This window comes from Alexandromys fortis, unplaced genomic scaffold (assembly GCF_014885135.2).
Source record: "Alexandromys fortis isolate MF-2015 unplaced genomic scaffold, M_Fortis_MF-2015_v1.1 scaffold_14, whole genome shotgun sequence".
Lineage (NCBI taxonomy): Eukaryota > Metazoa > Chordata > Mammalia > Rodentia > Cricetidae > Alexandromys > Alexandromys fortis.
In genome coordinates, this window is record NW_026067910.1 from 393,089 (window position 1) to 406,897 (window position 13,809).

At 43.4% G+C, this 13,809-nt stretch overlaps 1 protein-coding gene across 1 annotated transcript in view; it reads right to left on the reverse strand.

Annotated features, from left to right (window-relative positions):
* Positions 1-12,439, reverse strand: part of Cdk19 (cyclin dependent kinase 19) — a 136,995-nt gene extending 124,556 nt beyond the window's left edge. Inside the window, exon 1 of the mRNA XM_050137963.1 lies at positions 11,341-12,439. Coding sequence (XP_049993920.1) covers positions 11,341-11,468 — 128 coding nt within the window. The 5' untranslated portion in view covers positions 11,469-12,439. The remainder of the gene's footprint in view (positions 1-11,340) is intronic.
* Between the last annotated feature and the right edge of the window lie 1,370 nt (positions 12,440-13,809).

The following is a 13,809-nucleotide window of genomic DNA, read 5'->3' on the forward strand; positions in this document are numbered from 1 at the left end:
AAGCAGTAGTTTCGTACTCAAAAAAATTTTAGTAACTAATAATTCCAAAATTTCTACACACAGCCAAACTTGTCAACCAAGTATGAAAATAAAGTACATTTTTACACATATAAAAACTTAGAATATCTACAACCTAAAGCACACAGGCGTGAGAGCACACACAAAGAAGGGTAATAAAGTTTTAATTAAAGTTATACTGCTAAAGGCTGGGATAGCAGCTCAATATAGTTATCAACACTGCACGATGTCTTAGGCTTTTTTAATCATCATATTTATTGTGTATGGGTGTGGCTGTGCATGTGCCACACACATGCATGTTAGTCAAAAGATTCAATGTCTCTTCCCACCTTGTGGCTTAGCCACAAGAACTTCTACCAGTCAAGACATCTCACTGGCACTCCAAAGCCTTAGGTCTGATCCCGAGCAACAGAATAAAGTAAGAGGGTTAACAGTACTGTTTACTTCTGAGAAGTGATTTTACATTTTATGTACAACTGCACTGTTGAAAGTTTGGTTTTCACTATATACAGCTATATTTAATAATTTTAAAAAAATAAAAGTAAAAGTATTTCCACTAAAATATCAACAAACAACACTGGTTCTGTACATTTTCCTATTAGTCATGCGTGACTGCATAATGAAATTTCAATCAATAATAAATCACACATATTGGTGGTCCCATAACACAATGGAGCTGACCTAGGGACACCACAGTAGTGCCGTTGAGCACGGCATGGCACAGCACAGCACAGCACTCAAGGCAAAGTCTATCAAAGATATGTGACTATTTAACATCACGACCAGTGGTTTTCAACCTGTGGGTCACGACGCCCTTGGGGTTGAACAACCCTTTCAACAGAAGACACCCAAGACCATCAGAAAACACATGTTTACAGGACTCATAACAGTAGCAAAATTACAGTCATGACATGGCAAGGAAAATATAAATTTATGGCTGGGGTAATTTACAACATGAGGAGCTGTATTAAAGGGTTGCAGCATTAGGAAGGCTGAGACCCACTGGCCTACACAGACAGGTAAGTTCTTAGTTGCTGGAAAACTGGATTAAAACTTTTACACACCAAGTGGACTCATTATGGGTTTTTTGCTGGAAGTTTTTTACTGGTTGGTGGTGGTAAGGATGGTTGTTGAGAAACAGGCAGCACGTTGCTCAGTAACCCAGACTGTCCTTGAACTGAGGATCCCCCTCCACCACCTGAGTGCTGGGCTAACAGGCCATTATTACCACAGAGCACTCTTATTTTTGAAATGACTGTAAAATAAACTCAAGGGGCAGGGGTAGACATGGCTCAAGCTAAAGGTGCTCACCCCAAGCCTGACAACCTGAGTTCAACCCCAGCATCCACATGAGAGAAGGCAAGAAAGGACATATCCAAGTTGTTCTCTGACCCCCACATATGCACCATGACACATGTGCTCACAGTCACACACACACACATACACACACACACACACACACACACTTCTTTAAGGGGTCACAGGGGGTGCTAGAACAATGACTCAGCAGTTCAAGGGAGCTTGCTGATGCTCTCCCCAAAGACCTATGTCAGGTAGCTCAGAAGCACCTGGCACTCCAGCTCTACCTAGCTCCAGGTCTTTCTCTAGTCTCAAGGGCACCTACACATGCAGCATATATACACACAAATCAGATAAACCCTTAAAAAATCCTGCAAAATATGCTCACCAGCAATTCAAAAGCTGCATGCAGCATCACTGCTTTTCTCAAAAGTTAGCTTACTTTTTCATTTTGCGTGTAAAAAATGTTTTTTTCTTTCTTGCAGGGCTGGGACCCAAACCCAGAACCTCAAGTAGGCATGCCAAAAGCTCTGGGGCTTGGCCAGCATTCCTGTCCTGCGGTGTGGTTACTGCTACTGTCTCTCTAAAGTGACTTAAAGCACTGAGGAAAGCCAATGCTTTTAAGCTTCCATGCGATGTGTTTACATGACTTTCTTTGAAATGCTCTATGTACCTACCTATGGGCTGCTAAACAAAAAATCCCAAGGCTGTGCAAACATCGCACCTCAACAACACGGGGCAAACTTCATGTGGCCCTTATGCAGTTGAGGATTATGGTAAACCTACATGTACAAGGGGCACAGCAAACATAAATTTAAAGCTGTGTTTGAAACACAATATTGTATTATAAACTACTCTTTTCTTTTCTATTTTTAAATAGAAAATGCATTTAAAGTCTCTACAAGAAAGCTGTGCTTTTCCTGTAGTAAGACTTACTATATTTGTTTGATCCCCCAGTACTGTAAGAGAGGACTTACTATATTTGAAATTAAGGATATTTTATGAGAATATCAATTATCTGGGGACTTTAAAAATTTTTATTTCTCTGCTCGCCTGTAGAACTCAAACCTCAATTTAAAAAATTGACTGCTGCACACCCGTATTCTGAATTACATCCTGTCACCTCTCTTGAGGCTCTCTTTTATCCGGCATGGTGCATGCTCCAAACAGCTATTCCAGGAAGTGTCGGACTCTCAGCTATTTATACATGGACAAAATCTTTAAAATAGCATCATCGGCTAATTCTGCATGGTTCCAGACCAAAAACACTATTTTTAAGAAATGGCTGAGTTAGTTACTTAACTTTAAAATGAACTCTAAAAATAGAATTTCTTGTCAGTCTATTTTAGCACCAAAAGGGATTACTAACATTGCACAGCCTCAACACCAAAACAACAAGTTCATCTTTTACAAACACCGAGGTAGGGTGATCTTTGGGTTTGGGGTTTGTTTGTTTGTTTGTTTGTTTGTTTGTTTGTTTTTGAGACAAATTCTCACTACACAGCTCTGGTTGGCCTGGAACTTGTTAATATACCTGGCTGGAGTCACAGAGACCCGCCTACCTCTATGTTCCACTGCTGGGATTAAAGGTGTGTGCCATACCAAGGAAAATTCAGCTTTTAAGATGCAAAAAAGATCTAAGTACTCTTACCCTAATGATACCACCAAGAAAATGTCAAACTATTATATATTAAGTATGAATAGTCTATAGCAACATCTAACCCTGACTGTATATTATTTTTCAAAAACAGGTTCATTTATTATCATATATTAACCTATTTATCCAGTATATCAAGTCCCAAAATAAGTGACAAAAAAGTAAAAAATACTTCCTTCATCAATACTTACCTGCACTGTATTTTAAAACCCATTCTAGTTAAAACTCTATGCTACTAGCCGGGCGGTGGTGGCGCACGCCTTTAATCCCAGCACTTGGGAGGCAGAGGCAGGCGGATCTCTGTGAGTTAAGAGACCAGCCTGGTATACAAGAGCTAGTTACAGGACAGGCTCCAAAAAAAAAAAAAAAACCACAGAGAAACCCTGTCTCAAAAAAAAAAAAAAAAAAAAAACCCTCTATGCTACTAAAACATTAACATCTAAAAGTAATGCACACGTCCTACGGCAAGCAAATAACTCATCACTTATCCTTCTGAGTATCTTTAAAGCCACTTCTTAATCTCCAGTTTTTAGATGTGTATCTTGTACATCACAGTATTAGCAAACAATTTCAAGTCATTATTTCCAAAGGTAAAGAGTTTCTAGGAATTTAACCTCCAGCTATATCAATATGCAAAATTGCACTTACTAGCAGCTAGCGTCAGTACTAAAACAACCCTAACGTTTCATCAAGAGGGACAGTCAAAACACGCCAACAAACTAGAAAACAGTAAGACTATTAACAAGCCATTCTGCACCTAAAATATGCAATGATCAATCTTCAAGTTGTAGAAGTTTAAGAAGAGAAATATACAGACCACAGCATTTATATCAAACGGCCCATTTAATATAGATACAAAAGAAAACCCATCTAGAAGCTACCTCCAGAGAAGAAAGTGTGTGACAGGAAGATCTGTCACCCTGCCTACTTTTCATGTCCTTGGCAACTATTAAATAAGCATGTTGTTTACTTTACAAAATACTTTTTTAAAAGATTTATTTTTTATTTTCTGGGTATCAGTTTTGCCTACATGTATCTATGTGTACCACATCCATGCATGGTGCCCATGAAGACCAGAAGAGTTCATGGGACACCCTGGAGCTGGAGTTACAGATGATTATGAGCCACTATGTGGGTGTTAGGAATTAAACCTGGGTTCTCTGAAAGAGTAGCAAAGTGCTCTTAACTGCTAAACCACCTCTTCCGCCCACAAAATACTTTGTTTTGAAATACTAATTAGGAATCTTCAATTCATGTCTAAGCCTGGCGCAGCTCCTTTTACAGTATCTACAACACTGGTCTATCAATCTACTTCAGACTCAACTGTAGGTCAGCACAACTGAGAGGGCTGCACAAGATCTAAATATATCTGCTGTTTCATAAAGTTTACTGACTGCTGCTTTTATCAAAAGTCACTGAAAAATTATTTCCCTTAGGCCTCAAAAATAAAATTTTTGAAAGTTTGTATTACAAAAAGTAAGCTATATAATATAGACCAATGTTTACCTCATTTACTAAATGCTAAAAATAATTTTTACCATAAATCTGTAACATCAAAAAAGAATTCCTAAAATATATGAGTGCTGACATTTTCTAAGCATTGCTCTAAAATTGCTATTAAAAGCACAGAAGACAGAATTCACAGTCTAGCAAAAACTGGTCTGGTCAAAGAGGGAAAATGCTTACTATTTCAAAATAACTATTTTCCTTCTCAACATCTATTAAAAGAAACTGTAAGGTATGATAGATAGTATGCGCCTACAGTTCCAGCACTCTGGAGTCTGGAGCAAGGAGGATGGCGAATTCAAAAACAGCCTGGGCTACATAGCAAGCCTTTGTCCCAAAATGGAGGGAGGCAGCTTAAAGGTATAACTCCTTAGGGGAAAAAAAATTATATAAACAGAGAAAGAGAGAGAGAGAGGGAGAGGGAGAGGGAGAGGGAGAGGGAGAGGGAGAGGGAGAGGGAGAGGGAGAGGGAGAGAGAGAGAGAGAGAGAGAGAGAGAGAGAGAGAGAGAGAGAGAGAGAGAGAGAGAGAGAGAGAGAGAGAGACTGACAGACTGACTAGAGCTAGAGAGCTGGGAATGTAGTAGCTACGTTGCTACTGGGTCAGCCTAGGCTTACAAAGCCTTGGCTTTGCCTCCAGCGACTACATTAACCAGGTGTTGGGACTTGTGCCTAGAACCCTAGCACTGAAAGGTGGGGAAGAGATCAGACGTTCAAGTTCAGGTTAGTCTAAAATAGCTGGGTCTGGTTAATGCTATAGAAATATATCTAGTCACCTCTCTCATATAACATCACCTCTTCAATTTCAAACAGTCACTGGGGGGAAAAATCAGGCCTATTAGTGCATGTCTTTAATCACAGCACACAGAAGGTAGAGGCACACGGTTCTCTGTAAGTCAAAGGCCAGCCGCATCTGCATGTAGGTTCCAAGCCAGCCACAGCTACATAGTAAGACCCTGTCTCAAAAAACTATACATATATACAATGTATATATTGTGAGTGTATGTGTACACATGCATTATGTATGGTTTTTATGCATACATGTTTTATATACCTTATGTGTATTTATGTACTGTGTATGTATTTATTATATGTGTACAGATTGTGTGGATACTATATACACATACGTATGTACATGTACATATACATAGGTACAAGCATGTATGCATGTTTTATATATATATGGGTGTATGTGTGTACACCCATATATATAATTTCAATCTGTTCTTAAGGTTAAGAGAACACGTTTTCCAATTTGTGGCACTTTTAAAAATTCAACAATTTGTGTTTGTTTCCAACAACGTCTCATTATGAGACCCAGGCTGGGCTTTGAAGCCGTGTTTCTCCTGCCTCCAGCTTCTGAGTGATGGGTGGTATTACAAGTATGTGCCACACACACAGCAAGCATAAGTTTTGATTGTGTGTGTACTCAACCCTGAAGCAGACACTGAAGCTAACAATTTCTGAGAGACTGTAACATCATTTATAGTGATGCTACATCGGGAAGGAGGAAGCGATGCACAGCTGAGCTCAGTGAGTGACTACAAAAGACTTCTGGAAGAAAGCAGAGAGATGGGTATTGAAGCATGAGCAAGAATTAGCAGATAGTAAGGATAAAGAGATCGGGACAATGACAACCCCATTCTAGTTAGAATGTCAGACACGAAAGACCTAAGTCCTAGAAAACATAGTCCAGGGCTACGAAAGTGAATCAGGGAACTGGTCAGGATCTCATTGCAAATGTCTTCGATGCCTAATTAAGGTACTGATGAGTAGATCTGATCCTGTAGGATGTAAGAAATGTACAGTTTTCGCAAACAAAAATAAAATATGCCTGACTTTATTTTCAGGAAATGACAATGGCAGCGACCTGGATCGTGGTCCAGAGTGAGAAAAGACTGAAGGCAGACCCCAATCCCACTGCCGCACACAGCAAATAATGGCCTACAGCAGCGACAGCAGAAGCAGCTAGGCACACAGTCTCTTCTGTTGTTTGCCTTGCGCTGGGGATTGAATCTGGAGTCTTGTGCAAGCGCCGAGCTTTACCCTGAATGCTGCCTCCTCCTCCTCTGCACTCCTTTTATAAATGCCCTTTTCATGTCATTTTTTCCGTATTTCTGGTATGGGTACTTTTTTTTTTCATGAAAGGAGTGCTCAGAATAAAATTACCAAAGCTAGAGGCAAACTGGCTTTTTTGGCTTGCTTCTCATTAGGAAGGAAAATGTACCACAAAATACAAGAATTCCTATCTAGACCGCAGGCTTCCTAAGTGCTGTGTGACTTAGGGCTCAACAACCTCTCAGAGCTCTGAGTTTCCCATGTGCAAAAAAGGGGAGTCAGACTAGATGGTCTAAAGTTCTTGACAGTTGGAAAACACTATCACAGAGCTAACCATTCTTCAGCCTCCAGAAGCCACCAATAAAAAGGCACACATGCTCATCTACCAAGCAACTGTGAAAACGTCACTCAAAATAGGCAGATGCGGCTGCACCTGCTATTTGCCCGTGTATACCCACAAGTACTTACATCTACTTGTGAAGGACTGGCCTGGAACTCACTGTGTAGATCAGGCTGGCTCCAACTCACGGAGGAAAAGAACTCAAATTCCTTAAGAGCCCTGGCAGCCATTTCATTTTTAATTACCAGAGGTTTTCAACCAATGAGCTGCGACCCCTTTCACAGGGGTCACATATCAGACATCCTGCATATCAGATATTTACATTACAATTCATAACAGTAGCAAAATTACAGTTATGAAGCAGCAATGAAAATAACTTTATGGCTGGGGGACACCACGACATGAAGAACTGTATTAAAGGGCTGCACCATTAGGAAGGCTGAGAACCACTGAATTAAGTACCTTTCAAAAACATGAATCAAAAAACTTTGTTTTTAGTCTTGGAAATGCAACCCACATTAGGCCAAGTGTTCATACAGAACTCTACGCTGTGGCATCGGGTTTTTCTGGCCCTTTTAATGAAAAGACATTTTAACAATATCCTTTTATTAAAAGTGTTCCTAACTAGAAAAGTATTGACTTCAGGCTTGTCACTGTAAATTTTTATGTTCAGTTTTGTTTTGGTTTTTGAGACATATATAGCCAAGTATGGTCTTGAACTTGTGATCCTCCTGGCTCCACAGGCTTAGGAGTTGGGATTACAAGACCAGTTTACGTGGTGTACAACCCAGAGCCTTCGGGGTGCTAGGCAAGCACTCTGCCAGTTCAGTTACATCCCCACCACAGCCTAGAACTTTCTACTAATAAAGAAAAACTGCATGACTTCTCACTCAGACTAAAAAAATCTAAAATATCCTGGAGCTGGAAGCATAGCTCAGAGCAGACTGAACGCTTAGTAGTCTCAAGGCCCTAGATTTATCCCCAGCAAAAATAAATTTGGGCCAACAAGATGGTTCAGCAGGTGAATAATATAATGCCAGGAGCACAACTTGAATTCAGCCCCAGAACTAGATAAAGATAGATGAGAAGCAGTGAGCTGTCTCCTGACCTCCAGATGGATGCCACAGTCCACACAAAATATTTCTAATAAGTGAATTTTAGGTAAACCTGATTTTATTTTATTAGTCACTTATTTACTTTGAATGCCTGAGGGGAGAGGGCGCCCACATGCCACAGCCAAAGGGGTCAGAGGACAACTTTGTGGAAATGGGTCTCTCCTTCCTCCATGTGCATCCCCATGAGCCAACTTTGGCCCCATGCTTGGCAACAGGTCCTTCTACCTGACGTGCCATCTTGAGGGCCCAAGTCTGATTGTTTTTGTTAAAGGGAATCAATTTTTCCTTCTAAACAAACAAAAAAAAAATTAGTGAGCAAAAACTTTATTAAAGGGAAAAAAAACCTTGGAGGAAATAAACCCTGGTGCCATGTTGTACAGCAAAGAAACTGCATATAATTATGATATCCAACATGATCAAGTAAGCTAGAAACAAGAATTTTGAGTGTTTTTGACACATTAAATATTCAAGGAGACACCTTTACCCTGATTTAATCAGTATACAATGTATATATGGATCAAAACATCATCTAGTACCACACAAGTATGTAAATCTTTATGCACCAATTAAATATTAAAAAACCAGACACATCTTGCATTTCTAGCCTGCTATAAATTTACACTGCATGATACAGCCTATATTAAAAATCTCACTTTGAAGGACTGTGTGTAAGCTATCACTAAAGCTTAAGCAAAGGTTTTTCTACTGAGGGTTATGTCTTCCATTATTCTAAAGACCTAACCATTTTTTGTTGATATATGTTAGTGTGTGGATATGACCATAGAGAGTGCTATATATGCTGGAGCCATTTCTCTCGAGCAGGCCCACATCTCCCTTGCTCCCTACGATAGCATCAAGCATCACTGTTTTTCCCAGAGTTTACCAAAATCAAACCTGAAAAGAGGTGAACAGTACTTCACAATGATCAGAGGGTAAAATCTTTTACTATGCAAATCTGCACCACTGTTGAGAACCATCACCAAAACCTTCTGTTCTTTCAAACTGCTGGTTAGTAATGAACATAAAACTAATCCCACCAGCAGCCCACAACAAGAGATTTGGGTGTTCAGTGTAAATCCAGGAATCTAGACCAACACTCGATCCAAGAAAAATAAGATAAATAAAACCTATCACAGTTTGTTTTACATGTGATACAGTGGTCTGAACTAGTATTTCTAAGTAGGAATTTTTTGGTTTTGGGGTTAGGGGGTTCTTTGGTTTGAGGGTTTTTTATTTTGTTTTGTCTCTCAAGACAGACTTTCTCTGTGTAACCCTGAAACGCGACCTGTAGACCTAGTTGGCCTCAAACTCAAAGAGATTTGCCTGCCTCTGCCTATAAATCATTTGTTATTGTTGTTGCTGCTGTTTTTAAATTCTACCTTGAACATACAACTGACCTTATTTTATTTATCTGATTTATCAATTTTACTCAAGGAAAAAGTGTATTTAAGTCAAGATCTTTGTTAGAGAGACATAATGGAAAACACGTAGAAGCAGGCGGGCAATGGGTTTTGTTGAAAGTTCCGTCATTCAATGAAATTCAAAATCAGAATATTTTTAAATTTTCTCAAAGTTTCCAGGCAAAAATAAAAATATTTTAAATTAAAACTTTTTTAATTCTAGATGAAGTGTATTACTAAGTTAGCGTGGAAGGGAGGGGAGATCCACTTCAACTATTTTGTAACAATGTCCAAACAGTAGCACTGGGTTTGCTTTTCTCAAACATCCCAGGGAGGATTCCCACTGGAATACCAATTTAACCATTAGAGTGGGAACTCCAAAGACAAAGTACAAGTCAATTATAGTACCCTACAGCTCCTGGCGAGCACTCAAGGACACATGGTAATTAAAAGAAACAACTCAAGTAGCTCGGCTTGCACGGTTGTACCTGCAACAGTAATCATCATGGAAACCTGGACAGTACTTCTAATCTTCAGAGCACTGTATATGAAACACTTCATACGCTTATGCTTTTTTTCTCTTATAAAATTAGCATGTACACTGCCTACTTTGATGCTAGAGTTCTTTACCCAACCAATCAAATTACAGGAGTGTAAAGGCACCCTAATTAGCACTTCAAATCTAAGGTTGTGGTGACAATCTGCTTTTCAAAATGCTCCACTACGATCCTAAAAACTCTCTTTTGTATAGTCTGACAGTTCTTAGCGTAGGAGACTGTCTCTCCCAGTTACAGAACCCAGGGAAAAGGAATTTCTTCCGAGATGGAACCAAGGAGAAAACTGGCTTTAAACCCACCATTTGTACGCCAGAAGCAGGTGCTACCCGTCCTGCTCTGGCCTGAAGAAGACATCGCAATACATTCTCAAGTTTGTCTTTTACTAATAAAACAATCCATAAATGCTTCCCAAGAGATTCCTATAGTTTCCCTCAACTCCTAAGAATCTGTGGTTCAGGTCCGAGTCTGTGACTCAGTTTTCTGTTCTTGATGGTCTAGGTTCTCGATATACACTACCAAAGCTCACAGTCATTTGACAGGAGGATACAATACTCAAGATTTCTTCTTGAAGAAAAAAAGGGGGGGGCGGATGTGGTGGAGCATGCCTTTAATCACAGTACTTGAGAGGCAGAGGCAGGAGGATCTCCGAGTTCCAGGCCAGCCAGGAGTGCACAGAGAGACCTTGTCTTAAAGCGGGGTGGGGGAATGCCTAAGATAGCCATGAGGCAGGAAAGCAGGAAAGGCAGGCACACACCAAACGCCTGTAGTCATCAGTTATCTCTTCATCTTCAGACTGCTGAGTTCAGGACATTAGGACGTGGAATCGGAAGCAGGTGAGCTGTCAGTGTCAGGAAGTCCGCAGGTAAGTCACAGGGATGCTGGCTAGGTTGACAGCGCCCAGGGAGTCAGACCCCCAAGGGCCTGCTAGGAACCAAGCGCGCCGCCACCAGACGGGCGGCGCCCCCGCGAGCATTCAAACAGCCGCCCCGGGAAGGCGCTGCGCCGATTGGAAGTTCCACTACGACCGTCACCAGCACAGGGCCATAGCGGTAACTCTTTAGTCAAGCCCTCCCAGACCTCTGCGAGTCCCCCGGGACCAGACCTCTCAACTCCACCTCCAGGCGCGGTCTCCACCGGGTCCCGTCGCCCGCTATAAGCACGCAGCGGCGGCGAGTCGCGGCGGGACCGACGCCCCCGACGGGGCTGCGCTGTACGACTTCGAGGGGCGCGACCGGCCAGCGGGGGGCGGCAGTACAAGTGTCCCCGAGTCGGCCCCGGGACGCCGCTTCCCGACCCACGCCGCCTCGCCCCGTGGGCTCCGACCCACCCAGCCCTCCGGATCGCCGCAGCGGCGGGGACCGGGCGAGCCCACTCCCCCGCCCGCGCTCTTACCCATCTTTCCGCCTCGCCTTGTAGACATGCCCGTAGGTGCCGCGTCCCACTTTGCACCCTTCGTACTCAAACAGATCCTCCACCCGCTCCCGCTCCGCCGCCAGCTTCGCCTTGAAATCATAATCCATTGTCTGCTTCCCCCATAGAGAAACCGGGACGCGGGGGCCGCCGCCACTCAGTCCCTCCGCCGCCGCCGCTCCACTTCTCCAACAGCCGCCGCTCGGGCGCGCGCGCGCCGCCCGCCGCTCCGCGGTCTGCCTTCAGCAAGGGACTCCTCGGCGGCCGAGGCAGCCACCTCCTCCGCCTCCTCCTCCTCCGCGGTGGCGGCGGAGGCTCCCGCAGGCACCCACAGTCCCGCCTCCCCCCTTCATTTCCTTGTTTTGGAACCTGGTGGGCCGCGCCGCGGCTTTCTCGAACTCATTAACAAACCAAACGGCCCGCCCCGAGGTCGCGAGGCATCCTGGGAAATTTAGTTCAAGAGACCTCGGGAGCTGCACCAGTTTCTCGGACGCGAGGAATACAGTTCCCAGGGTTCTTCGGGCCGTTTCGGCCACGCCTCCACCAGGCAAGAACGCCTGCGCACAGCCGCCGCCCCACCCCCTCAGGTAGCCGGCGACTCGCTGTTCCTGTAAACTATAGCGCGAAGTTACAGCGGGCTTTATGGAAGCCCGTGGGAGCTGTTGGGAGGGAGGCCTTTGCTCTGCTGGGAAGGAGACAACCGGCCCCGACTCCCCTGGGCGAAGAAAGCCGGGAGCACCTCACGAGCGCCTTGCTCGGGAGCTCATTCCAGGGCATCCGGAGCCGAGGGCTGGGGTTTAGACAGTTGTACTACACATTGTTTGTTTTCTTGGGCAATCGATCCTCCTGTTGCCCCGCCCCTTGCCGCGGCTTATTGGCAGAGGCTGAAGAATGACGTCCTCTGTGGTGCGTAGGTATCTACGGCTTTGGCTCCTTTCCCGCTCTTGATTGGTAATTGACTGTGCTCGGTTCTTCCTGATAGGTTAATTTTTTTTCTCTACGATGCAAAAACCGTATTTCAAAACCTGAACATTCAGCAGTTTCCCAGCTCTTGCTAGGGGGAACCGTGTAACTTCTCAGGGCCCACAGCCAATCATCTTTTTCTTGGCGCTCTAGTCGGGTTTTATCCTAGCATATGCGGGTGCGGTAGTAGAGCTTTAACCATCTGTCTGAGAACAATTAAAGTGCCTGGAAGATTGGAAAATGCAGCGTTTGAAAAACAATCATTTTTTGCTGGGTTGTAAAGCGTTTTTACAGTCTGTGCATAATAGTGAGGCTCACCTAGGAGGTCTAAGAAAGTTATCTTAATCATAACATTGCTTCGTTTATGGTGTCTGGGGCTCAGGACACATCACCTCAAAATGTGAACTGCCACGCTAAAAATGTGTGCCTCTGCATGTTGATTATTTTTAAACTAAAAGAAATTGAGATCCATCCAACACACGAGTTTCGGCTCCCTTCCACTACCCAAAATAAAATATAAGGGAACATTTTTTGTAAAGAGAATGTTAAAGAGAAATTTTATAAAGTATCTGCATCAGGAAAGCAACTTAGCAATTGTAGACAATATTACTGTTGGGGAGGCTATCTTTTTCCCTTCCCTCAGCTTACCATAATTAATTTGTCCCCACTACCTACTAAAACTTGAAATTCTTGTTCCTTTCTGTGTGTCATGAGCTTCAATCACCTGGCCTTGCAGTTTCATTCTGTGGGACTCCCGTGCATACATCTACAACTAACCTTGCTCTCTTAGAACAGGCAGAATGGCAAACACTTGTAGACCTACCTGCTCTTGGCAGAGTCAAGGAGAATCTGTTGAACACGGGAGTTTGGAGCCAACCTAGGTAGTTCTTCTGCTAATCTTGTTTGTGCCAGTTTCATTTGCAGCCTAACCAAGCAATTTAGAAGGATGGTAAGGTTACTGTGCCTCCCTTATAATGGCACGTCTCCTATGTATGTGCTCAGACGCAGATGTAAACATGGCTAGTGCTGGGATGGGTCCCCTATGTAACATCCAGTAGGAGAACAAACGGAGGAATGCCTGATTCCACCCTAAGCAACATGGAAAGTAAACTCCTATTAATCTTTAAAAAGCACAGTACATTGCCTGTAGATTTTTCAGAAACTCCTGTAAAACCAGGGTGGGGTTGCTCTTCCTACCACAGCCCTTTGCTGAGCTGCTTCCTCAAATCTTGAAGGCCGAGGTCTTGTTCCAGTTGAGGATGAGAGTTACTGCTGGCAGTGCGGCTCCCTTGCTGTAGTGCTTGCCCGGCATGCTCAAAGCCCTGGCTCCAGTCCCACACGCCACACAGACTCAGGCATAAACAAGCGTTCGTGGAACCCCAACAGTGGAGGTGGAGGCAAGAGGATCAGAAATTCAAGATCATCCTTGGCTATAAAGAGAGGGGAAGAGAAGGGAGGAGAGGAGGGGAGGGGAGGGGAGGGGAGGGG